General features: G+C 46.6%; 1 protein-coding gene across 3 annotated transcripts; it reads right to left on the reverse strand.

Annotated features, from left to right (window-relative positions):
* Positions 1 to 4,805: 4,805 nt before the first annotated feature.
* Positions 4,806 to 27,153, reverse strand: HEBP2 (heme binding protein 2). 3 transcript variants are annotated; one of them, XM_038770061.1, is made up of 5 exons: positions 27,050 to 27,153; positions 20,930 to 21,065; positions 12,727 to 12,907; positions 5,689 to 5,842; positions 4,806 to 5,061 (listed from the first exon to the last, which is right to left on the reverse strand). In XM_038770061.1, exons 1-5 carry the CDS (start codon positions 27,104 to 27,106, stop codon positions 5,056 to 5,058), a joined length of 534 nt encoding a protein of 177 aa, XP_038625989.1. In that variant the 5' UTR covers positions 27,107 to 27,153; the 3' UTR covers positions 4,806 to 5,055. The 3 variants fall into 3 exon arrangements, with proteins under 3 accessions (XP_038625989.1, XP_038625980.1, XP_038625994.1); XM_038770052.1 differs by lacking the exon at positions 4,806 to 5,061 and having other exon boundaries at positions 5,086 to 5,842; positions 27,050 to 27,152; XM_038770066.1 differs by lacking the exons at positions 4,806 to 5,061; positions 20,930 to 21,065; positions 27,050 to 27,153 and adding an exon at positions 13,614 to 13,732 and having other exon boundaries at positions 5,086 to 5,842.

A 27,153-nucleotide genomic window follows, 5' to 3' on the forward strand; every position in this document is an offset into this window, starting at 1 on the left:
TGGCAGTTGCTTTTCGAAAGTCGGATGTTTGTGAAACTTCATGAGTTCCGTACATAGGGAGCGGGCGTCCAAGGCTGCTGAGAGGTGGTAGTTCTGCGGCCGTGAAGGAGCGTGGGCCCTTGCGTGCTGGAGTTTGAGCATAGCAGGAGTAACATAAACGTTGGTAATGGGTAGGGTCATGAATTGGTCCAGGTACTTTTTTTTTCTGGGAAAAAAGGTTTTTTTGGTGGGGGGCTAAAAAATAACAGAGGCATGTGAAAATGGCACCCTTGTTGTTTAGTGTAGGCTGCTGTGCAGCCACACACACACACACCCTATCATCTTGATTTTTAGGTATTTTAGAGTGAATCTCCTCCTTGGATAGAAGATGTCTTTGGAGAGATTTGAAATGACTGTAGAACAGCAAAGAGTGCAGTGGAAACCAGAGAGGGAGAGAAGAGTAAGTAACACACTGACAGGATTTGAGTTTCCTGTTTACTACAATTTTCAGAATCCAATTTGAGAACTTGCACTACAGAACTGGGGGTGGAGCTTTTCTTTTCAAACCATATAAACTATATTTTGCCAGAAGTTGTCGTCTACTTAGCGGAACGGAGAGTTTTCATTGTAACTTTTAGCACTTGAAATGTCCACATTTGCTAACTTTTGGTTACCAAAGAATGTTATGGCTGTTTCCTTTTGAGCTGCCTGTGGGGTTTCTTTTTTAAAAAAAAAGGCAAAAAAAAAATCCCCACCTTCATAATTAGCAGGGTTTATTTTAATATTTGGATAGTTTAATAAGATTGGGAAGAGAATGCCAGATTGCTCTTGTTGGAAAAGCAACGACTGTTCAATTGACACATCAGCTTGAGTTCGCCCTAGGAAGAAAAAATGTCCTTAAAGTCATGACATTATTTGGTTTGTCCAGTTTTTATATTGTCTGTAAATAGCTGAAGTTGTTGAATACCTTTTACTCCCCCCCAATTTAGAATTTATACCTTTTTAGCCTTTAAAAACGTGTAGATTATTTATTTTAGTGAACTACGCTTGTGATCCCTACCTCCTTTTCACTGGCCTTTTGACTCCCTTATTCTGTTTGTCATGTAAATTCAGGGGCCTTCTCTTAGTGCCCTCTTTATAAGAGGGACGCTGACAACATTGCTGTGACACTCTGCTTGAAGAAAATGAGGCTGCCAATTCTTCTCCAGGTTTTGGGTATTCGCAGGTTCCCCCACAAGCGGCTGGGATCTTTTGCACCTTGCAAATTTCTGTATCAGACACCCGCAGCCCTTGCGGCTAATCCCCCTCCGGGCAGTTGGCTGCAAGGGAATTTTAATAAAAGTTGCCGAAGACCTGCGATGTAGGAGAATCCCTCCCCTTTTTCCCCCTCCCATTTTTGATCTGCATTTGAGGAACGCCTAGGGGGCATGAAGGCACTTTCCCTCTTTCCCTAGAAGATGGTTGTTTCCACCTGGCCACTCAAATCCAGCTCTCTGGATCTCCCTCAACCTCACCGGGAGAAGTTTGTCGGGCCCGAAGCTGGAAATGTGAAGCCTTACTCGCGCCTTGGTGGTGGGGACGGTGGTGGGGATGTGACTAAACCTTAAAGGACTCAGTTTGCTGACTACCTGAAAAAGCTCAGAAGTGGTTCGGAATTGGGGGCTGTAGCACTCAGCACGTCGGGATTTCTAACGTTGGCGGTTAAGTAATCCGAAGCCTACTTTGGACTGCTGTCAGAAATTTCTTAAAATTGTACAGAAACACGTTTGAAATGTTTTAATAAAATAAAGGTAAAGTATATATTTAAAACTCTTCCGCGTGAGAAAAGCAATGACGTGTTTTTACCCGAGTGAGGACAAGGATTGCCCAGGGCTCAGGTGCCAGGAGGCAGCACAGCAGGGAGAAGCCAGGGATGATTTTGACACTCGTCTACATGTTTTGTTGTTTGTCTCACGATTTTGACACTCCTCTACGTGTTTTGTTTTGTTGTTTGTCTCCCCCTTCTAGCCTGTGAGCCCGTTGTTGGGTAGGGACCGTCTCTAGATATTGCCGACTTGTACTTCCCAAGAGCTTAGTACAGTGCTCCGCACACAGTAAGCGTTCAATAAATACGATTGAATGAGTGAATGAAGGAATGAATAGCAGAGTGGGACAGATGTTGAAGAATTCAACATCAAGAGAAGCAGCGTGGCTCAGTGGAAAGAGCCCGGGCTTTGGAGCCAGAGGTCCTGAGTTTGAATCCTGGCTCCGCCACGTGTCTGCTGTGTGACCTTGGGCAAGTCACTTGACTTCTCTGGGCCTCAGTTACCTCATCTGTAAAATGGGGATAAAGACTGTGAGCCCCATGTGGGACAACTTGATCACCTTGTATCCCCCCCAGCGCTTAGAACAGTGCTCTGCACATAGTAAGCGCTTAATAAATGCCATCATCATTATTATTATTATTATTATTAATTCCTGTAGACCCCAACTAGCCAGAAGCCCAAATCGTAATGCCAAACAGCAGGATCCAGAAGAATTTTACTTGTAGGGGCAGCAAGTACCAGAGTCGGTAAGTGATCTGGCCATCCTGCGACTTTTCTGTGGCTTTGATCAGTCTTGCTGAGGCACTGGCTGATTTTACCCTAAGAAACTTCCCATAGGTGAATGGCACCTTTCCTGGAGAAGATGGGAAAGCAGGGTTGAAGCAGCATGGCCTAATGGAAACAAAAGGGGAGTCAGCAGACCTGGGTTCTAATCCTACCTCCACCACTTGTCTGCTCTGTGACCTTGGGCACTCGTTTCACTTCTCTGTGCCTGTTACCTCATCTGTAAAATGGAGGTTAAAACCGTGAGTCTCACGGGGGACGTGGACTGTGTCCGACCTGAATAGCTGGTATCTACCCCAGTGTTTAGTGCAGTTCCTGCCCCATAGTAAACACTTAGTAAATACCATTCAAAAAGATAGCTTACTGTCCCTCTCCCCCTGAAGGTTGTAAGCTCCTGGTGGGCAGGGAATGTGTCTAACAACTATCGTACTTACCCAAGTGCTCTGTACACAGTAAGCACTCACTAAATACCAAAGATTAATTCAATTGTATTTATGGAGTGCTTACTGTATGCAGAGCACTGTACTAAGCGCTTGGAAAGTACAATTTGGCAACAGATACAGTCGATAAGAGAGTCTCACCTGCCTGGGAAGGGGACAGCAAAGACCTGAAAAAAAAAAAAAACCACTTCACTCTGGGACACTGCCAGGAAAGACATTTGGTCTGTCTTTGCAGATGAGCATCTACTCTGGCCCTGAGAATATTGCTGGAGATCCAGCCTCCCCTGCCAGACTGCAGAGAAAGAGAGAGAAGGAGCAGAGTGGTTCAGTGGAAAGAGCACGGGCTTTGGAGTCAGAGGTCATGGGTTCAAATCCAGACTCTTCCAATTGTCAGCTGTGTGACTTTAGGCAAGTCACTTAACTTTTCTGTGCCTCAGTGACCTCATCTGTAAAATGGGGATGAAGACTGTGAGCCCCATGTGGGACAACCTGATTACCTTGTAACCTCCCCAGCACTTAGAACAGTGCTTTGCACATAGTAAGCGCTTAATAAATGCCATTATTATAGAAGGAAGAACCAGCACTCCCAGCTGTGATCTTGATTGAGACTTTGGCCATAACAAAGGAGGACTAAGAGAAAAAAAGATGGCTCAGGATCATGGAAAAACCCTTCCCTGTTCCTGCAGGCAAGAAGAAAGCATTAAAGACCTGTGGGTGACTTCTGACTTCAGCACTTCCAGGATGTAAAGGCTCCTGAGGTGATGATGTACTTGGCATCTGAAATACCAAAAGGCTGTTTGCAGAATCCAACCTCCCTTTGCTCAAAAGGGTTCTGCTACGACTCTCTGGATATCCTCTACAATCAATCAAGCAATGGTATTTATTGAGTGCTTTCTGCATGCAGAGCACTGCTCTAAGCACTTGAGGGAGAAAGAGTTGGTATCATCCACTATTTTTTAAAAAAATGATATTTAAGTGCTTACTATATGCCAGGAACTATATGTACTAAGCAGTAGGGTAGATCCAAGCTAACTGTACTTTCCAAGCACTTAGTACAGCGCTCTGCATAAAGTGAGAGCTCAATAAATACGACAATGAATAATCGGGTTGGACCTAGTCCCCAAAGGGGTTCAGTCAATCCCCATTTTGCAGATGAGGTGTCTGAGGCACAGAAAAATTAGGCAACTTGCACAAGGTCACACGGCAGGCAAATGGCTGAGCCAGGATTAGAACCCAGGCCTCTGGTCTCTACCCAGCAGGCTACACTGCTAGACTCAAACATTCGGGAACATTCGGGATGCTGGGTGCATCCCGAATTTAGTCCAAGATCAATAAGCGTCCACCACGGACATCGGATTAGCCACGGATTTTCTAGGTTGGATGCTCTGTCTGATTAAATTCCGCTCTGTCCCTTGCTGTTTTACATCTGCTCGCTAGAGCTGTATATCAGCATGAGAAGCAGTGTGGCTCAGTGGAAAGAGCACGGGCTTGGGAATCAGAGGTCATGGGTTCTAATCCCGGCTCTGCCGCTTATCGGCTGTGTGACTTTGGGCAAGTCGCAACTTGTGTGCCTCAGTTACCTCATCTGTAAAATGGGGATTAAGATTGTGAGCCCCACGTGGGACAACCTGGATCACCCTGTATCCCCCCAGCGCTTAGAACAGTGCTTTGCACATAGTAAGCACTTAACAAATACCATTATTATTATTATTATTATTATCCCTCACGGGGAATTAATGTATAAGCTGACGCTGCTATTGTACTGGAGGGTAGTGGGAGGCGGCTGGGATTTCCAGCAGGCGAAGTGCCCGGAAATGCAGTTTTACTGTATCATTTGAAATGGGTGGACACGGTAGGGTCAGGTGGAAGTCATAAATACCCTGCAATGCTAGCAGTTAGCACATCATGGCAACGTTGGTCACATTAAGACGGCAGCCCCGGACACAGAAGATTGGTCATGCTGCAAGGAGCCCTCTCGAACTCGGCTGGCCTATCCAACTTGTCCAAATCGGCAGGCAGTGGATTTCACTGGAAGCGGGAGGCATCGATTAAGGCTGAACGGCAAACACAACACAAAGGACGGTAACTATCTCAGTGCTTTAATTCAGAACTGGAACCATTTCAACCTAGTGCTTCGGCTTACAGTTACCAGTAAAGTACATAAAGCAAAAGATTTACCGGGCCGTAAAGCTATCGTGGATTGCTAGTGATCGGAAAACAGCATATATAACTTAGTCCGTTCACCACGATGAAGCAGCAGCAGGTGCATACCAAAGTGTCTCAGCCCCAGATAACAAAAAGGCTTTAAAGTGACTTTCAACTACTGGTGAACTCAATCTGTCTTGGGTCCAGGCTACAGGCAATTACACTCAGCTTTCTTTCCACATACAGTGGCTATTTCCCTGAGACCCAGAGAACTTAAAATCCCACTTGCACAGAACAACTTAGGGCAGACCCTTGTTCATTCAGCAAGACGCTAACTTCATATCCCTCTAGTAAGCTGGTTGCTAGTATTAAAGGCACATTAGAAAGCTCCTCAGCTTATAAAATGAATACTCAAAGTGGAGACAGTAAATATTGCTTAAGAGATAGCTGCTGATGTCAAAGATAAACGATTGTTTCCAGCAACAGACTTTTATTCACTGACTTTGGGGTGGTCCATTTTTCTTGACCAGCCACACCTCATTGAGCCTACTGGGCAACTTCAAAGGACTGTCGTAGCCTGCAGTGTAGAAAACCTTTTCGTCGAAGACTTTTCCATCTTGTCTCAAGGTGTTTGCTAATGTCAGGAGTTCCTCTTGGTTCTTTACAGCGCTAGACACTCCCTCAAAAGACCTACAAAGGAGAAAACAACTATGAAGTCTGGATACAAACATTCAATAAGGAAAGCGAACAGCTAATTTAGACAGTTCCAGTGTTTTGCATAAATCAAGTACTGAAAATAGAACTCAGCTCTAATAACAATAATAATTATGGTATTTGTTAAGCGCATACCATGTACTAAGCACCGGGGTGGATACAAGCAAATGGGGCTGGACACAGTCCCTGTCCCACATGGAACTCAGTGTCATTCATTCAATCCTATTTATTGAGCATTTACTGTGTGCTGAGCACTGTACTAAGCACTTGGAAAGTACAATTCAGCAGCAAAGAGAGACGATCCCTACCCAACAATGGGCTCACAGTCTAGAAGGGGGGAAACAGGCATCTATAGCATCAATATACATTATATTATATTATTATATATACACATTTTATTAATAAATAGAAAAATATGTACATATACACACAAGTGCTGTGGGGAAGGGGGTAGAGCACAGGGAGGGAGTTGGGGCGATGGAGAGCGGAGGAGGAGCAGAGGAAATGGGCTTAGTCTGGGAAGGCCTCCTGGAGGAGGTGAGCTTTCAGTAAGGCTTTGAAGGGGGGAAGTGTGCTAGTTTGGCAGATTTGAGGAGGGAGGGTATTCCAGGCCAGAGGTAGGATGTGAGCCAGGGGTCGATGGTGGGAAAGGCGAGAACGAGGCACAGTGGAGGAGGATAGCGGCAGAGGAGCAGAGTGTGCGGGATGGGCTGTAGAAGGAGAGAAGGGAGGTGAGGTAAGAAGGGGCAAAGTGATGGAGAGCTTTGAAGCACATAGTGAGGAGTTTTTGCTTGATACGAAGGTTGATAGGCAACCACTGGAGATTTTTGAGGAGTGGGGGGGGTGACATGCCCAGAGCGTTTCTGTAGAAAGATAATCTGGGCAGCAGAGTGAAGTACAGACTGAAGTGGGGAGAGACAGGAGGTTGGGAGATCAGAAAGGAGCAGTTCAGATAATCAACTAAAAAAATAATAAATACCAAAATGCATAACGATGCAGTTCACAAAAGAAACTGGAGAAATACAACTGCTAGCTATGAACTCATGTTGGGTGAAGCCCTTTGTCCAATCAGGTATTCATGGCGCACCCCCCTACACTTATTACCAGCTTTGTGACCTCGGTGCCTCAATTACCTCATCTAGAAAATGGGGATTAAAACTGTGAGCCTCATGTGGGACAGGGACGGTGTCTAATCTGATTAGCTTGTATCTACCCCAGTGCTTAGAACAGTGCTTGACACATGTAGAGAAGCAGCGTGGCTCAGTGGAAAGAGCCTGGACTTTGGAGTCAGAGGCCATGGGTTCAAATCCCAGGTCTGCCAACTGTCAGCTGTGTGACTTTGGGCAAGTCACTTAACTTCTCTGTGCCTCAGTTACCTCAACTGTAAAATGGGGATTAATACTGTGAGCCCCCTGTGGGACAACCTGACCACCTTGTAACCTCCCCAGCGCTTAGAACAGTGCTTTGCACCTTGTAAGCACTTAATAAATGCCATCATTATTATTATAGTAAGCGCTTAACAAATGCCATCATTGTTATTATTATTTCTTCACATCTGGTTCCATCTTAGAGGGCAGGGACTGTATCAATCTCCATCACGGGGGCCCAAGGATGGTCTCCCAAGCCTGTGGCTCATTGCGCAAACCACCACCTGCAGTCACTTGGGTACCAATTTACAAACTTCCATAGCTGCCATTTCTGGAATTGGGTCTGTAATTCAACCTTTCCAGGCATATCTAGATTCCCTGCACTTGGATGTCAGAGGCATCTTAGGAGATCCCGGCAGTGGCACCAGTCTCAGGAGTGCTGACCCAAGCCTCCAGGCACTACTCGCTACAAACTCTTCCCACTTCCCTTGCCTCACCCTTTACCCCTTCTCTTTCATTGTTCACACCATTTGGGTTGCTATTAACTGTGTAGTATTAGTCTTTGGTGAGAACTGCATTTTCAAAACGTCCCTTCAGAAGTCCTGCTGAAAGTTGTCAAATTGGAGAGAAATGACATTTCCCTGGAAATTAGGGGCCTGCTTTGCTAACTTTTCATTACGACTGGCTTTAAAGCACTCAGTCACTTTGCCCTCTCATCTTACCTCGCTGATTTCCTACTATAACCCCGCACACTTACTTGAATCCTCTAATGCCAACCTACTTACTGTATCTGCATCTCACCAACTCCTCACCCGGAAATACCTACCCCTTCATATCCGAGAGATCATCGCTCTCCCCACCTTCAATCAATCAATCAACCAATCGTATTTATTGAGTGCTTACTGTGTGCAGAGCACTGTACTAAGCGCTTGGGAAGTACAAGTCGGCAACACACAGAGACAGTCCCTACCCAACAGCGGGCTCACAGTCTAGAAGGGGGAGACAGAGAACAAAACATACTAACAAAATAAAATAAATAGAATAGATATGTACAAGATAAATAGAGTAATAAATATGTACAAACATATTATATACAGGTGCTGTGGGGAAGGGAAGGAGGTAAATGCCTTATTAAAATTACATCTCTCCCAAGAGGTCTTCCCTGACCGTTAATCATACTGATTGAGCACATACTGTGTGCAGAGTACTGTACTAAGCACCTAGGAGACGACAGTGCCCTGCCCATTACAGGCTTAGAGTCTAGAAGGGTAGATGGACAATAATATAAGTACACTATGGGTACGTACATAATGCTGTGGGGATAGGGGTGGGGTGAATAAAGGAAGCAAATCCAAGTACAAGGACGATACAGAAGGGAGTGGGGGAAGAGGAAATGAGGGCCTAGTCAGAGAAGACTTCTTGGAGGAGACGTGCTTTCAATAAGGATTTGACACTGGGGAGAGTGACCATCTGTCAGATCTGAAGAGGAAGGGCGTTCTTAGCCAGAGGCAGGATGCGACCAAAACATTGGTGGGAAGAGAGAGGAGACCGAGGTACAGTGAATAGTTAGTTTTAGAGGAGTGAAGTGTGCAGGGTCAGTTGTAGTAGGAAATCTGGGAGGTAGGGTAAGAGGGGGGTAAGAGGATGAGACCTCTAAAGCCGATGGTAAGGGCTTTCTGTTTAATGTGGAGGTGGATGGGGAACCCCTGGACGTTCTTGAGGAGTGGGGAAAATATGGACTGAATGTTTTTGTATTCATTGAATCATATTTACTGAGTGCTTACTGTATGCCGAGCACCGTACTAAGAGCTTGGGAAATACAAATCGGCAATATAAAGACGGTCCCTACCCAACAACAGGCTCACAGTCTAGAAGGGGAGAGACAGACCAAAGAACACACTCAGTCATATTTACTGAATGCTTACTGTGTGCATAGCACTGTACTAAGTGCTTGGGAGAGTACAATATAACAATAAACAGACCTTCCTTACTCGCAACGAGCTTACAGTCTAGAGGGGAGACAGAAAACATAAATAAATAAATTACAGGTATATACTTAAGTGTTGTGGAGCTGGGAGAAGGGGGGAAGCTGGAGATGTAGATTTGAGAATCATCTGCATAGCGATGGTAGTCAGAGCCATGGTAAAGAATGAGTTCTCCAAGGGAGTGGATGGAGATGGAGAATAAAAAGGGGAATACAGAACTGAGCCTTGAGGGACTCCCACAATAAGGGGGTGGGAGGCAGAGGAGGAGCCCGTGAAAGAGACTGAGAAGGAGTGACCAGAAATGACAGTGTAAGTGAAGTCAAGGTTGGAAAATGTTTCCAGGAGAGAAGGCTGGTCCACAGTTTCTAAGGCAGCTGAGAAGTTGAGGCCGATTGGGATGGAGCAGAGATTGTTGGACTTGGCACGAAGGAGATCACTGGTGACCTTTGAGGGCAGTTTCTGTGGTGTGAAGGGGGCAGAAGTCAGATTGGAAGAGGTCAAGGAGGGAATGTAGGAACAGTGGATGCAGACAACTCGCTCTAGGAGTTGGGAGAAGAATGGTAGTGGGGAGATGGGGCAATAATGAGGGGACCGTGGGATCAAGGGAGGGGCTTTTTAATATAGGGGAGACGTTTTAAAGCAATGGGGGGAAAAAGCCATTAGAAAGTGAACAGCTGAAGATGGCAGTCAGGGAGAGAAGAAGGGAGGGGCAACTGCTTTGATAAGGTACAAAGGGATTGGGTCAGCGGTGCGGGTGGAGGGGGTGAATCTGGCGAGCTGGAGATCTCCTCATAGATACTACTAGGAAAGATGAGAGAGTTGACAAAGGGGCAGGAGGAGAGAGGGGCTGGGAGAGAGGGGAGATTTTAAGGAGATCACACCCAATGGTTTCAACTTTCTCAATATAGTACATGGCCAGGTCATCAGGGGCAAGAGATGGGGAAGGAGGGATTTGGGGAGGGAAGTAAACATCTGAAACAATTGGCAAGGGCAGTGGGCATGGGAGACACTAAGGATGGAGAAATAATTTTGCCTGGCAAAGGAGAGGGCAGTGTTAAAGCAGGCAAGGATGACCTTGAATTGGAAGAGGGCCCGATATCTGGATTTCCACCAGCAGCCCTCTGCACAGGAGTGAAGGAAGTGGACTGTGAAGGTGATTCAGGGCTGTGGGTTAATGGTACAAGATCAACAAGAAGACAGGGAAGTGAGTGAGATGAGTTCAGTAGTAGTGCTGAGGGCGTCAATTTGGTCAACAAGGGAAGATAGTTTGGGTATGGACACTAAACGGGGCATGATGATCAGAAGGAAGAGACCCATCGGCTGAAGTGTCATGGGACCGGTTTTCCAGAGGGTGAAAATGAACCTGAAGATGCCACAAAGAAAGACGATCAAACGGGTCAAGAAGCCCTTGCTGAGGAACCGGAAGATGAATGCCCTGATCTGGTTGACCTGTCGGCATTTAACAAAGAATTCAGGCCTTTCAGGGAAGAAACCAGTTTGGTGCATGTCAGTCGACGCAGAACAAGAACGCAGAGTGTCACTTCCATGGGCAGCGTTGGAAGCTGTTCAACAATTCCCCCGGTAACGTGCTTATACATAGCCATTTTCCGTTGTAATGTAGTGCACATCCTCAAAAAAAAGTAGGTTTAGAGGTGTCTATCTTCCATTGAATAAGGCCTCTGCTTTGCCAAGTTAATTTCTACATGTTTTGTTTTGTTGTCTGTCTCCCCCTTCTAGATTGTGAGCCCACTGTTGGGTAGGGACTATCCCTATATGTTGCCAACTTGTACGTCCCAAGCGCTTAGTACAGTGCTCTGCACACAGTAAGCGCTCAATAAATACGACTGAATGAATGAATGAAAGATGGGGTCAGAAGATCAGAGGTCTCTGTGAGGGAATAAAACAGACTTGGTGGGGGTGGGGGGGCATGGGAGATGAGGCATTTAGACTGTGAGCCCAATGTCTTTTAGACTGTGAGCCCAATGTTGGGTAGGGACTGTCTCTATATGTTGCCAATTTGTACTTCCCAAGCGCTTAGTACAGTGCTCTGCACATAGTAAGCGCTCAATAAATACGATTGATGATGATGATGTGAGGAAGTTGTGGTGGGATAGAAGGATTTCATGTCCTCTATTCCTACTCCCTTCTACCTCCTGTTTCACCCTTTCACCCTTTATTCACCCTTCAGCCTCACAGCACCTATGTACATATCCATAATTTCTTATTTAGACTGTACACTCCTTGTGGGCAGAGATCGTGTCTACCAACGCTGTTGTATAGTACTCTCCCAAGCGACAGCGCTCCGCACACAAAGCACTCAAATACCAATGAATGATTGATTTTACAGTAGTAAGTAAAGATCCCGGATGAAGCCTCACCTCCAAACACCAAAAATCTCTCTCTTCCAGTGCTAGTGGAGTGAAGTGCTTCTTCATCTCTTGGAAACAGGTTCCAGGGGGTAAGAAGACTATCACCAAATTAAGCTGATGGGAAGGTAAGCCGGAGAAGTGGAGGAGGGGGAGTATGGCCAATTTGGGTGGGGGGTTTTTCCCGTTTAAAACGGTTTATGGTTTAAAAATCTCTATTTGAATTTGCTTTCTTACATTCTTTTCCACTCTACATCCAATTAAATTATTACTTGTGAGCTGACTTGTGCAACCAAAGTTTTATAAGTCTCAGGCAGGAAATGTGTCTGCTGTATTGCTATATTGTACTCGTCCAAGCACTTAATACAGTGCTCTGCCACAGTAAGTGCTCAATAAATACGACTGATTGATTTATCTCAAAAAAACTCTGGAAGAGTTCTCTTTTGAACTCTGGCTACATTCTACATCTCCTTTATTCCTTAGAAATATTTGGATTGGTAAAGGGATCCTTATTCTACGTACTTAAGCACGGTGGCCCCACTCACAAAATGTTTAACAGCGATCACGCCTTTGGTGCTCACTATTATTCTAACACCACAAATTACATTTTAAATTACAGTCTGCAGTTTAACTCCAAATAAGCCCTAAACTACTTAACTTCTCTCTGCCTCATTTCCCATCTTGAAAATGAGGGCAAAATACTCACTCTCCCTTTGGGAGCCCTGTGTGGGAGAGGGAGTGTGTCCAAATTTACGTTAATGTATGTCTCACCCACTAGACTGTAAGCTCCTTGAAGTCAGGGATTGTGTCTGCCAACTCTGATGAAATGACCTCTCTTCAGCGCTTCTAGTACAGTGTTGTGCACACAATGATTGATTGATCTGATCTTCTATCTACCTAGTTCATAGTACAGTTCTTGGCACTAGCTAAGTGCTTAATAACTAAATATCATCACTGTTAAAACTAGGGCTTAGCCCCTGCCAAGTACCAATTTAGAGGAAAAACGTTCCCTGAGTTTCACGGTAGTGAAGTTGTGCTGCTTAGTTGTGCTGCAGAGCAGACAGTGCTCTGCACACAGTAAGCGCTCAATAAATACGATTGATTGATTGCTTATCAATATCGTGAAGTCACCAGCCACTTACCGGACGAACACTGTCATTCCAGGTCGGTCTTCGATGAAGACGTTGGACTCCACGGGCTTGGGTGGGTCAGACTGCTGTTCCCGGGGGAGGTAAAAGGAAATGGTGATGGTGGGTTGGCTAAAAGGGCCTTCCCCCGGCTCCACGTAGCTTGTCACCGGGGCAGTCATCTTTATCTTGGCCTCTGGTCAAAACGAAATACAAAAAATTAAGTGGCTCCTACTGCTATATGGGGGCCTTGTCATTCTTTTGCCTCTGGCTTGCCTACAGTCGCCGCCTTCCTACCACACTCTGGTCCCAGTTAAACTGTTTGAACTTCCGCTGTTTTACCTTCCGGAGCCTTAAGTGGCAGTTACTTGTCTACATTAAGAGCCCCATCTTTATCACTGGCAGTTTTTGAGGTAAGATCCATTAGATAACCTTCACTGCCCACAAACACTGAGGAGCAAACCTCGCTTCCGGACACGCTGGGTGCAATGTTGTACCTCTCGTTCGGCCATTAAAATCACCGTCCCCTTCTGTATTTTCAGTAACTCAGACTTGCCGGCAGCCAAGAAAACAAAGCCTTGCTTTGAAAACCCTCCAAACCCCAGCCTTCAACAACCCGAAGAGGGGAGAGGCGAGAATTAACTGCGTGGCAGCCAAGCCTGCAAAGAACCAAGTCATACAGAGAACTTAAAAAGCCATCAGCAGGGCCACTACAGGTTAGACCAGTAGTCTGTCCAGACTATCGGTAATAGTAGTGGCATTTATAGAGTGCCTACTGAATACACGGCACTGTCGTAAGCACTTGGGAAGAATAAAAGTGCAAGACACGTTCCCTAACCTCATGGAACTTGTACCGTAAGAAAGGAGGCTGCTCTGTTCGGAGAGAGTATCCATATACACACCATAAATGCCGAGGATGGAATGAAACACAGGCATGCAATAGGGTACGGGAAGGATGCGTTCCTCAAGCCTGGATTTGTCCTGAACAGCTGAATCATGGGGCATTCTTTCCCATAAGCACACATGCAATTTTCATTCCAAAAATCCATGCCAGCATCAGGACTGAGACCTACAGATAAGTAAAAATTATGCTGTAGATCTTTGCCCATGGTCCTGTCCCTCCCAGCTGCTCCTTGATCTCTCCTTGGGACTTTTCTGACCCATTGCACCTCAATCTCATCCCACTCCAACCTTGTCTTCCCAGTGCCCCAACTCTCCCAATTTTTTTTATGTAAATCATTGACATAAAAATAGCAGTAATGCTAATAATGGTATTTGTTAAGTGCTTACTATTTGCCAAGTACTGTTCTAGGCGCTGAGGTAGATACAAGGTAATCAGGTTGGACACAATCCCTGTCCCATATGGGGCTCACAATCTTAATCCCCATTTTACAGATGAGGGAACTGAGGCACAGAGAAGTTAAATGACTCACCCAGGTTCACACGGCAGACAAGTGGTGGAGCCAGGATAAAAACCTATGACCTTTTCCCTCCCAGGCCTGTGCTCTCTCTGTTAGGCCATTCTCCTTCCAGTCTAGAGGGGGAGGTCCCCCAACCCCCCAGGGCAGCAGCTGACATCCTGCCCCCTCCCTTTTCTCATCTCTCTTTCTGAAACCACCCCCCAAACTCTGCCCCGGCAAGGCTCTTAAAAAGGGATGGAGATGGAAAGCACCTCAGCACCCTGAGAATGTCCACGTACGGCGCTACGCCAACCTGAAGATCTGGGGTTCCGAGCCAGGTTCTCCTGGGAAACTCCTCCTCCTCATCCCCTAGAGAGGGCTATTCTCGCCCCTTTCTCCCTCCCTCACAGTCACAGAGGACATCGAAAGCTTCTGACAATCTTAGTACGTTGGGGAGGCTGTGGTGGCTGGTGGGGAAGGAAGATGGTGTTCTTCTCTGTCTACCCACCATGTCATCTTCGCTCTCCTCCTTTCTCCACATTCCAGTTCTTCCTCTTCTCCCACAGCTCCCTTCCTCTGTGGCCTGTGGATTCCTCCCCCCTTTGTGGGTAAACTCCTGCTCACTCCTCCTCCTCATCACAGCTGACTGGCTCTCACTGTCTCCCCTGCTACTCTCTCTTTCTGCCTCATGGAGGAAGGTGAAGAGTCAGCCTGCTCCTCACCCTCCAATGTTGCTTTTGTTCTCTCACCCTCTCCTCCTCCTCCAGAGCCCACATCATTTACCTTTCCTCCCTCTGTGACTGCTAGTTGCAGTTATCTACCACCCTCCTGGTCCCAGCTGTGCGTTGCTGATGAATTCTGGCACCCTTCTCACCTCCCTAGTGTCATTCCCCTTCCCCCACTCAGATCCTGGGGATTTCAATCAATCAATCAATCAATCGTATTTATTGAGCGCTTACTGTGTGCAGAGCACTGTACTAAGCACTTGGGAAGTACAAGTTGGCAACATATAGAGACAGTCCCTACCCAACAGTGGGCTCACAGTCTAGAAGTTTCGACCTTCTAGACCTTCTAGAAGTTTGGAGGAGTTTCGACCTCCTCCAATCAATCGTATTACAACGCTTACTGGGTGCAGAGCACTGTACTAAGTTCTTGGGAGGGTACAATATAACCAAGCTGGTAGGCATGTTCCCTGCCCACAAGGAGCTTCTTTCACTTCTCAATCTTGCCGACTCCCTACTTCACCCCCTTCTCAGACATACCTCACTAAATTGAATCATCTCAAAACGCTTGGGTACTCAATACCCATAGCGCTTACATACAATCACGGCATCGGTCTCCTCTCTCATCTTCCCGAATCGTCCCTCTCTTCCCTGTCCAATCTATACTGTAGTACCCCACTGCACAGATCATTTTCTCTGCTAACTGTACCTTGCTTGGGCCTTTCCAACTTCCACTCCCTTGTTCACACTTTTCCTCTGCTTGGAACTCCCCAAACCTACCAGATGACAGCCTTTCCCATATTCAAAGCCCTCCTGAAAGCCCACCTCCTCCAACATGCCTTCCCCGATGACTTCCAGCGGCCGAAGTCACATAAACCTATCGGCCGCCTCCAGCACTTCTGTCATCAGCACTACTTTATAATTTATTCAAGTGTAAGCTCAAATATTTATTTTCTGCTTACATCCAACTTCTCCATTATAGAGTAAGCATTTTGTAGGCAGGAAATGTTGCTGGTTTTGTACTTACCAGGCACTTAATGCAGTGCACTGAACTCAGTGGGCCCTCAATATATGTTATTACTACTACTATTACCCCTCCTCTCTGCCCTCCCCGTAGCTATGAATTATTGCCAGCTCCTAGGATTAACCATGCCCCCATCATCATGTTGAACATTGTAGTTGCTGCTCAAGGCAGGCAGTACCTGAGAAGGAAAGAGCTTATCGGTGAGGGGTGACAGAGGGAGACACATAAGAGAAGAGCCTTCATATCTGATAGACAACCTCTCTCCCCACCGTCAAAACCTTCCTAAAATCACAATTGATTGCCCTCCTTCCAGAAGCCTTCCGGGACTAAGCCCTCATTTCCCCAATCCACTCCCCCGACACTCCACTGTGTCGACTCTGCTCTTGGCTGTGTACCCTTTAAGCACTTTGACACTCACCCCAACCCCATAGCCCTTTTGTACTAATCCTTATATGCTACTATTTCCCCTCTCTGTAATATATTTTAATGTCTGTCCCTGGCTATAGACTGTAAGCTCCCTGGGGGCAAGGATCACATCTGACTATTGTACTTTCCCAAGAGCTTGGTACACTGTCTTTTACTATTCTATTTATTTAATTTTGTTAATATGCTTTGTTTTCTTGTCTGTCTCCCCCTTCTAGATGTGAGCCCGTTGTTGGGTAGGGACCATCTCTATATGTTGCCAAATTGTACTTCCCAAGTGTAGTACAGTGCTCTGCACACAGTAAGCGCTCAATAAATACTACTGAATGAATGAATGCTCTGCACACAATAAGTGTTCAATAAATGACACTCATTGATGAAAACTTTTCAGAAAAGGCCAGCCCGCTCCCGTGACCCTGTAGCTCCCTCCAGTTATCGCCCCATCTCCTTCCTACCATTCCTCTCCAAACTCCTTGAGCAAGTTGTCTACACGCACTATCTCCACTTCCTTTTCTACAATCTGACTCTTCTTGACTCCCTCCAATCTCGCTTCCACCCCCTTCACTCAAAAGACACTGCTTTTTTTGATGATTCCTGCCATATCTAATGGACTGTACTCCATCCTAAGCCTCCTCAACCTTTCAGCTGCCTTCAATACTGTCCAACCACCCTGATTTCCTGGAAACATTACTTGGTTTCACTGAAATTGTCCACTCCGGGTTCTCCTCCTATCTCTCTGGCCACTCAGTCTCAGTCTCTTTCGTGGGTTGTTCCTCTATCTCCCACTCCTTAACTGTGGAAGTCCCTCAAGTCTCAGTTCTGGGCCCCCTTCTATTCCCCATCTCCACCCACTCTCTTGGAGAACTCATTCTCATTCCCATGGCTTCAACTACCATTTCTATTTGGATGATTCCCAAATCTACATCTCCAGCCCTGATCTCTCTCCTTCTCTGCAGTTTTGCATTTCCTCCTGCCTTCAGGACATCTCTATATCCAAGTACATCCATCTCTACTTGGATGTCCCCCTAACCCCTCAAACTTAACATGTCCAAAACAGAACTCCACATCTCTGCTTATCCAACCTTTTCTCTCTGTCTAAACTGCAACCACCCTGATACAAGCACTTATCCAGTCCCACTCTGACCACTGCATCTGACTCCTCGCTGACCCGCCGGCCTCCTGTCTCTCCCTGCTCCAGATCACAGATCATTTTTCAACAAAAAATGTTCAGTCCATTGTCTCCTCATTCAAGATCACGCAGTCAGCTTGCCCCATCCTACCTCACCTCACTATTCTCCTATTACACAGTCCAGCCCGCACACTACGCTCCTCAAGCACAAGCTTTCTCACTGTACCCCATCTCTTCTATCTTCCCACATCCTTCCCCTAGCCTGGAACTCCCTCCACCTCCATGTACCGCAGACCAATGTTCTCTGCGCCTTCAAAGCTTTATTAAGGCCACCTCTCCAAGAGGCCTTCCCCAGTTAAGTCCTCTTTTCCCCAGCTCGCTCTCCTTTCTGTGTCGCCTATGCACTTGGAGCTGATATTTCATATTCACCCCACCCCCACAGCACTTTTGTACATATTCTTTTAATTATATATTACACATAATTTATATTAATATCTGTCTCCCACTCTAGACTGTAAGCTCATTATGGGTGAAGATTGTGGCCGCTAATTCTGCGGTGTTGTACTCTGAGCGCTTAGTACAGTGCTCTGCACATAGTAAGCAGTCAGTGAATACCACTGACTGATTCACACCTAAACTCTATCCTCCCCGTGACTTTCCCATCACCATAGCCAGCACTCTATCCTTCCAGTCTCACAAACCCAGACTGAGCCCCCTCCTTCCTCAGCGTGGCTCATTGGAAAGAGCCCGGGCTTTGGAGTCGGAGGTCATGGGTTCAAATCTCGGCTCCACCAATTGTCAGCTGTGTGACTTTGGGCAAGTCACTTAACTTCTCTGGGCCTCAGTTACCTCATCTGTAAAATGGGGATTAAGACTGTGAGCCCCAAGTGGGACAACCTGATCACCTTGTATCCTCCCCAGCGCTTAGAACAGTGCTTTGCACATAGTAAGCGCTTAACAAATGCCATTATTATTATTATTCCTCTCCTCCTCCCCACCCCCTCAGCCTTACCTCCTTCCCCTCCCCACAGCACCTGTATATATGTTTGTACAGATTTATTACTCTATTTATTTTACTTGTACATATTTACTATTCTATTTATTTTATTTTAATATGTTTTGTTGTCTGTCTCCCCCTCCTAGCCTGTGAGCCCGCTGTCGGGTAGGGACCGTCTCTATATGTTGCCAACTTGTACTTCCCAAGCGCTTAGTACAGCGCTCTGCACACAGTAAGCGCTCAATACGATTGAATGAATGAATGAAACTTGGCATTATCCTCGACTCATCTCTCTGATTCAACCCACATATTCAATCTGTCACCAAATCCTATCAGTCCAACCTTCACAACACAGCAAAAATCTGCCTTTTCCTCTCCAAACTGCTACCAAGTTAATCTGGGCATTTATTCTCGCCTGTCTTGATTACTGCATCGGCCTCCTTGCTGACCCTCCTGCCTCCTGTCTCTCCCCATTCCAGTCCACACTTCCCTCTGCTGCCAGGATCATTTTTTTTTACAGAAACCCTCAGTCCACGTTTCCTCACTCCTCGAGAACCTCCGACAGTTGTCCATCCACCTCCGCATCAAACAGAAACTCCTTACCACTGGCTTTAAAGCTTTCAATCACCTTGCCCCTTCCTACCTTACTTCCCTGATTTTTTCCTACTACAATCCATCCCGCACACTTCACTCCTCTAATGCCAACCTACTCGCTGTACTTCGATCTCCTCTACCTCACTGCTGACCTCTTGGCCTCATTCTGCCTCTGGCCAGGACCACCCTCCCTCTTCATATCTGACAATCACTCTGCCCACCTTCAAAACGTTACTAAAAGCACATGTCCTCCAAAAGACCTTCTCTAAGCCCTCATTTCCTCTTCTCCCACTCCCTTCTGCATCGCCTTTGCTCTTGGATTAGTCACCTCAGCCCCACAGCACTTACGTATATATCCATAAATGATTTACTTATATTAATGCCCTCCCTCTGCCCCTCCGCCAAGCTAGCTCTCTTCCTCCCTTCAAGGCCCTACTGAGAGCTCACCTCCTCCAGGAGGCCTTCCCAGACTGAGCCCCTTCCTTCCTCTCCTCCTCGTCCCCCTCTCCATCCCCCCATCTTACCTCCTTCCCTTCCCCACAGCACCTGTATATATGTATATATGGTTGTACATATTTATTACTCTATTTATTTATTTATTTATTCTACTTGGACATTTCTATCCTATTTATTTTATTTTGTTGGTATGTTTGGTTCTGTTCTCTGTCTCCCCCTTTTAGACTGTGAGCCCACTGTTGGGTAGGGACTGTCTCTATGTGTTGCCAATTTGTACTTCCCAAGCGCTTAGTACAGTGCTCTGCACATAGTAAGCGCTCAATAAATACGATTGATTGATTAATGTCTGTCACCCCCTTTTAGACTGTGAGCTTATCGTGGGCAGGGAACATGTCTACAATTCTGCTACATCGTGCTCTCCCAAGTGCTTAGGAAAGGGCTCTGTATTTACTCATTCATTCGTTCAATCATATTTATTGAGCACTTAATGTGTGCGTAGCACTGTAATACACACTTGGGAGAGTACAAATTAGCAATACTCACGTTCCTTGTCCACAACGAGCTTACAGTCTAGAGTGGAAGAAGACATTAATATGAGCACAGGCTTGGGAGTCGGAGGTCGTGGGTTCTAATCCCGGCTCCGTCACTTATCAGCTGTGTGACTTTGGGCAAGTCACTTCACTTCTATGTGCCTCTGTTACCTCATCTGTAAAATGGGGGTTAAGACTGTGAGCCCCATGAGGGGCAGGGACTGCGTCCAACTCGATTTGCTAATCCAGCACTTAGTATGGTGCCTGGCACATATTAAGCACTTAAATACTGAAAACAAAACCTCCTTCTCTGACTAAGCCCTCCTCTCCTCTTCTCCCACTCCCTTCTGCACCACTCTTACTTGCTCCTTCATTCATCCTCACTTTTAGACTGTGAGCCCACTGTTGGGTAGGGACTGTCTCTATACGTTGCCCACTTGTACTTCCCAAGCGCTTAGTACAGTGCTCTGCACACAGTAAGCGCTCAATAAATACGATTGATTGATTGATCCTCCCTCCCATCCCCAGAGCGCATATGTATATATCTATAATTTATCTATTTATATTAACGTCCGTCTCCCCCTTTAGACTGTGAGCTCATTGTGGGCAGGAATGTGTCTGTTTCTTGTTACACTGTACTCTCCCAAGCTCTTGGTACAGTGCTTTGCACACAGTCAGCACTCGATAAATGACTGCATGAATGAAATATAATTATTATTATTATTGAGTGCTTACTGTGAGCACTGCACTAAGAGCTTACGAGAGTACAATACAAAAGCACTGGCAGACATGCTCCCTGTTCACAAACAGCTTACAGTCCAGAGGGGTGCGCGGCTGTTTCTCATCAGCGCGGCCTTCCCTTCCCAACCACACCCGACGAATGGAAATACGAAGGAAAATCTTATATCGAAAAGCATGCCTGGGTGTCAACTCACCACCTTACCTTGCTCATTGTTGCCTTGAATGTACTCCCAGAGTTTTGTAAAACCAGTTTGGATGGCATCATCCCATCCCACGGACTCAACAGGAATACTAACCCACTTGGCCGGTTCGTACTGGCGGATTTCATAACCGTCCGGCTAAAAAGGAAACAGGAAGACGCTGCTGAAGAGTAAATACCGCATTCCCAGGTGACCGCCACTCACCACACCCTGCTGGGGGCCTAAACTTCACTGAACAATTTGAATATTCCCAGCACGGGCTTTTATACATTCTGGGGTCCTAATAATGAGTGCACAATATATCCATTTTACTCTGAGAAGGTGTAATAATTGTGGTATTTGTAATAATCATAATCATTCATTCATTCAATCGTATTTATTGAGCGCTTACTGTGTCGTTACTTGTTGGGTAGGGACCGTCTCTATGTGCTGCCGATGTGTACTTCCCGAGCTCTCAGTCCAGTGCTCCGCACACAGTAAGTGCTCAATAAAGCAGCGCGGCTCAGTGGAAAGAGCCCGGGCTTGGGAGTCAGAGGTCATGGGTTCTAATCCCGCCTCTGCCGCTCGTCAGCTGTGTGACTTGGGGCAAGTCGCTTCGCTTCTCTGGGCCTCAGTGACCTCATCTGTAAAACGGGGATGAAGACCGGGAGCCCCATGTGGGACAATCTGATCACCTCGCATTCACTCATTCAATTGTATTGAGTGCTATGTGCAGAGCACTGTACTAAGCGCTTGGGAAGTACAAGCCGGCACCAGATAGAGACGGTCCCTACCCAACAGCGGGCTCACGGTCTAGAAGGGGGAGACAGACAAAACAAGTAACGGATAATATTGTGTCTTGGGGATTTTCTTTGCCTTTGAGAGCGTGCCGTGTACCGTGTTCTTTGTGCCTCAGTGACCTCATCTGTAAAATGGGGATGAGAGGGTGAGCCCCATGCGAGACAGGGATTGCGTCCAACCTGATGAATTCGCATCTGCCCCAGTGTTGGGTAGGGACCATCTCTATATGTTGCCAACTTGCACTTCCCAAGCGCTTAGTACAGCGCTCTGCACACAGTAAGCGCTCAATAAATACGACTGAATGAAAGTAACTAGGCATCAGTAGCATCAATATAAATAGAATTGTAGATTCATTCATTCAATGGTATTTATTGAGTGCTCACTTCTCTGTGCCTCAGTTACCTCATCTGTAAAATGGGGTTGACTGTGAGCCCCACGTGGGACAACCTGATCACCTTGTAACCTCCCCAGCGCTTAGAACAGTGCTTTGCACATAGTAAGCGCTTAATAAATGCCATCATTATTATTATTATTATTTGGAGTCAGAGGTCACAGGTTCAAATCCCAGCTCCGTCAGCTGTGTGACTTTGGGCAAGTCACTTCACTTCTCTGTGCCTCAGTTCCCTCATCTGTAAAATAGGGATTAAAACTGTGAGCCCCCCGTGGGACAACCTGATCACCTTGTGTCCTCCCCAGCGCCTAGAACAGTGCTTTGCACATAGTAAGCGCTTAAATACCATCATGATTATTATTAGAATTATTATTGGAAGGGGGAGACAGACAACAAAACATGTCGACAGGTACCTTGTACCCATCCCAGCGCTTAGAACAGTGCTTGGCACATAGTAAGCACTTAACAAATGTCATTATTATTATTATTAAATTAGAGAAGCAGCGCGGTGTAAAGAGCCCAGGCTTGGGAGTCAGAGGATGTGGGTTCTAATCCCCGCTCCACCACTTGCCTGCTGTGTGTGACCTTGGGCAAGCCACTTCACTTCTCTGGGCCTCAGTTCCCTCATCTGTAAAATGGGGATGAAGACTGAGGGCCCCATGTGGGACAGCCTGATTACCTTGTATCTATTCCAGTGCTTAGCACATAGTAAGTGCTTAACAAATACCACCACGATTATTATTAGACGGGGGAGACGGACAACAAAATAAAACATGTAGACAGGTACCTGCTGTGTGACTTTGGGAAAGTCACTTCACTTCTCTGGGCCTCAGTTCCCTCATCTGCAAAATGGGGATTAAGACTGTGAACCCCCGGAGGACAACCTGATCACCTTGTAACCTCCCCAGCGCTTAGAACAGTGCTTTGCACGTAGTAAGCACTTAACAAATACCATCATGATTATTATTGAAAGGGGGAGAGAGACAACAAAATAAAACATGTAGACAGGTACCTGCTGTGTGACTTTGGGCAAGTCACTTCACTTCTCTGGGCCTCAGTTCCCTCATCTGTAAAATGGGGATTAAGACTGTGAACCCCCGGGGGACAACCTGATCACCTTGTGACCTCCCCAGCGCTTAGAACGGTGCTTTGCACATAGTAAGCGCTTAACAAATACCATCATGATTATTATTAGAAGGGAGAGACAACAAAACATGTACATAGGTATGTGTGACTTTGGGCAAGTCACTTCACTTCTCTGGGCCTCAGTTCCCTCATCCGTAAAATGGGGATTAAGACAGTGAACCCCCGGGGGACAACCTGATCACCTTGTGACCTCCCCAGCGCTTAGAACAGTGCTTTGCACATAGTAAGCGCTTAACAAACGCCATCATGATTATTATTAGAAGGGGGAGAGAGACAACAAAACAAAACATGTAAACAGGTATGCGTGACTTTGGGCAAGTCACTTCACTTCTGTGAGCCCCCCGGGGGACAACCTGATCACCTTGTGACCTCCCCAGCGCTTAGAACAGTGCTTTGCACATAGTAAGCGCTTAATAAATGCCATCATTTCTTTTTCTCTGTACCTCAGTTACCTCATCTGTAAAATGGGGATTAAGACTGTGAACCACCGGGGGACAACATGATCACCCTGTAACCTCCCCAGCGCTTAGAACAGTGCTTTGCCCTTAGTAAACGCTTAATAAATGCCATCATCATTATTATTGTACCTACCCCAGCGCTTAGAACGGTGCTTGGCACATAGTAAGCGCTTAACAAATGCCATCATCATTATTATTGTTATTATTATTATTATTATTAAATTCATTCATTCATTGTACGTATTTATTACTCTACTGTATTTGTACATATTTATTCTATTTCTTTAATTTTGTTAATATGTTTTGTTTTGTTCTCTGCTTCCCCCTTCTAGACTGTGAGCCCGCTGTTGGGTAGGGACCGTCTCTAGATGTTGCCAACTTGTACTTCCCAAGCGCTTAGTGCAGTGCTCTGCACACAGTAAGCACTCAATAAATTCATTCAATCGTATTTATTGAGCGCACACAGTAAGCGCTCAATAAGTTCATTCATTCATTCAATCGTATTTATGGAGCGCTTACTGTGTGCAGAGCACTGTACTAAGCGCTTGGGAAGTCCAAGTTGGCAACATATAGGGATGGTCCCTAATCGTATTTATCGAGCGCTTACTGTGTGCGGAGCACTGTACTAAGCGCTTGGGAAGTACAAGTTGGCAACATATAGGGATGGTCCCTAATCGTATTTATCGAGCGCTTACTGTGTGCGGAGCACTGTACTACGCGCTTGGGAAGTACAAGTTGGCAACATATAGGGATGGTCCCTAATCGTATTTATCGAGCGCTTACTGTGTGCGGAGCACTGTACTAAGCGCTTGGGAAGTACAAGTTGGCAACATATAGAGACAGTCCCTGTGCTTACTTTGTGTGGAACACTGTACTAAATGCTTGGGAAGTCCAAGTTGGCAACATATAGGGACAGTCCCTAATCATATTTATCGAGCGCTTACTGTGTGCGGAGCACTGTACTAAGCGCCTGGGAAGTACAAGTTGGCAACATATAGACACAGTCCCTGCGCTTACTGTGTGCGGAGCACTGTACTAAGTGCTTGGGAAGTACACGTTGGCAACATAGAGAGACGGTCCCTAATCGCATTTATTGAGCGCTTACTGTGTACAGAGCACTGTACTAAGAGCTTGGGAAGTACAAGTTGGCAACATATAGAAACAGTCCCTGCGCTTACTGTGTGCGGAGCACTGTACTAAGCGCTTGGGAAGTACACGTTGGCAACATACAGAGACGGTCCCTAATCGTATTTATTGAGAGTTTACTGTGTGCGGAGCACTGTACTAAGCGCTTGGGAAGTACACGTTGGCAACATAGAGAGACGGTCCCTAATCGCATTTATTGAGCGCTTACTGTGTACGGAGCACTGTACTAAGAGCTTGGGAAGTCCAAGTTGGCAACATATAGAAACAGTCCCTGCGCTTACTGTGTGCGGAGCACTGTACTAAGCGCTTGGGAAGTACACGTTGGCAACATAGAGAGACGGTCCCTAATCGTATTTATCGATCGCTTACTGTGTGCGGAGCACTGTACTAAGCGCTTGGGAAGTCCAAGTTGGCAACATATAGACACAGTCCCTGCGCTTACTGTGTGCGGAGCACTGTACTAAATGCTTGGGAAGTACAAGTTGGCAACATCTAGAGACGGTCCCTAATCACATTTATTGAGCGCTTACTGTGTACGGAGCACTGTACCAAGCGCTTGGGAAGTCCAAGTTGGCAACATATAGAGACAGTCCCTGCGCTTACCGTGTGCGGAGCACTGTACTAAGCGCTTGGGAAGTACACATTGGCAACATAGAGAGACGGTCCCTAATCGTATTTATTGAGCGCTTACTGTGTGCGGAGCACTGTACTAAGCGCTTGGGAAGTACAAGTTGGCAACATATAGAGACAGTCCCTGTGCTTACTTTGTGTGGAGCACTGTACTAAATGCTTGGGAAGTCCAAGTTGGCAACATCTAGAGACGGTCCCTAATCGCATTTATTGAGCGCTTACTATGTGCGGAGCACTGTACTAAGAGCTTGGGAAGTCCAAGTTGGCAACATATAGAAACAGTCCCTGCGCTTACTGTGTGCGGAGCACTGTACTAAGCGCTTGGGAAGTACAAGCTGGCAACATAGAGAGACGGTCCCTAATCGTATTTATCGATCGCTTACTGTGTGCGGAGCACTGTACTAAGCGCTTGGGAAGTCCAAGTTGGCAACATATAGACACAGTCCCTGCGCTTACTGTGTGCGGAGCACTGTACTAAGCGCTTGGGAAGTACACGTTGGCAACATGTAGAGACGGTCCCTAATCGCATTTATTGAGCGCTTACTGTGTGCGGAGCACTGTACTAAGAGCTTGGGAAGTCCAAGTTGGCAACATATAGAAACAGTCCCTGCGCTTACTGTGTGCGGAGCACTGTACTAAGCGCTTGGGAAGTACACGTTGGCAACATCTAGAGACGGTCCCTAATCGCATTCATTGAGCGCTTACTGTGTGCGGAGCACTGTACTAAGAGCTTGGGAAGTCCAAGTTGGCAACATATAGAAACAGTCCCTGCGCTTACTGTGTGCGGAGCACTGTACTAAGCGCTTGGGAAGTACACGTTGGCAACATAGAGAGACGGTCCCTAATCGTATTTATCGATCGCTTACTGTGTGCGGAGCACTGTACTAAGCGCTTGGGAAGTACAAGTTGGCAACATATAGAGACAGTCCCTGCGCTTACTTTGTGCGGAGCACTGTACTAAGCGCTTGGGAATTACACGTTGGCAACATAGAGACGGTCCCTAATCGTATTTATTGAGAGTTTACTGTGTGCGGAGCACTGTACTAAGCGCTTGGGAAGTCCAAGTTGGCAACATATAGAAACAGTCCCTGCGCTTACTGTGTGCGGAGCACTGTACTAAGCGCTTGGGAAGTACACGTTGGCAACATAGAGAGACGGTCCCTAATCGTATTTATTGAGAGTTTACTGTGTGCGGAGCACTGTACTAAGCGCTTGGAAAGTCCAAGTTGGCAACATCTAGAGACGGTCCCTACCCAGCAGCGGGCTCAGTGGAAAGAGCCCGGGCTTTGAAGTCCGAGGTCATGGGTTCAAATCCCGTCACCGTCAACTGTCAGCTGTGGGACTTTGGGCCAGTCACTTCACTTCTCTGGGCCTCAGTTCCCTCATCTGGAAAATGGGGATGAAGACAGCGAGCCCCCCCGTGGGGCCACCTGATCACCCTGTAACCTCCCCAGCGCTTAGAACAGTGCACTGCACGTAGTAAGCGCTTAATAAACGCCATTAAAAAAAAAACATGCGATTGAATGAATGAATGAATGAATGAATGAATGCCCCCGTGCCCCGCGTCCCACCTGGTGCGAGGCCTGGAGGCGGGTGCAGGGGGCGCTCTCGGGCGGGGCCTCGGCCATGGCGACGGGCGCTGTGCTGGACGCCCCCGCGCGCGCGGGGCCGCAGC

Source organism: Tachyglossus aculeatus, chromosome 2, assembly GCF_015852505.1.
Source record: "Tachyglossus aculeatus isolate mTacAcu1 chromosome 2, mTacAcu1.pri, whole genome shotgun sequence".
In the NCBI taxonomy this organism is placed as follows: Eukaryota; Metazoa; Chordata; class Mammalia; order Monotremata; family Tachyglossidae; genus Tachyglossus; species Tachyglossus aculeatus.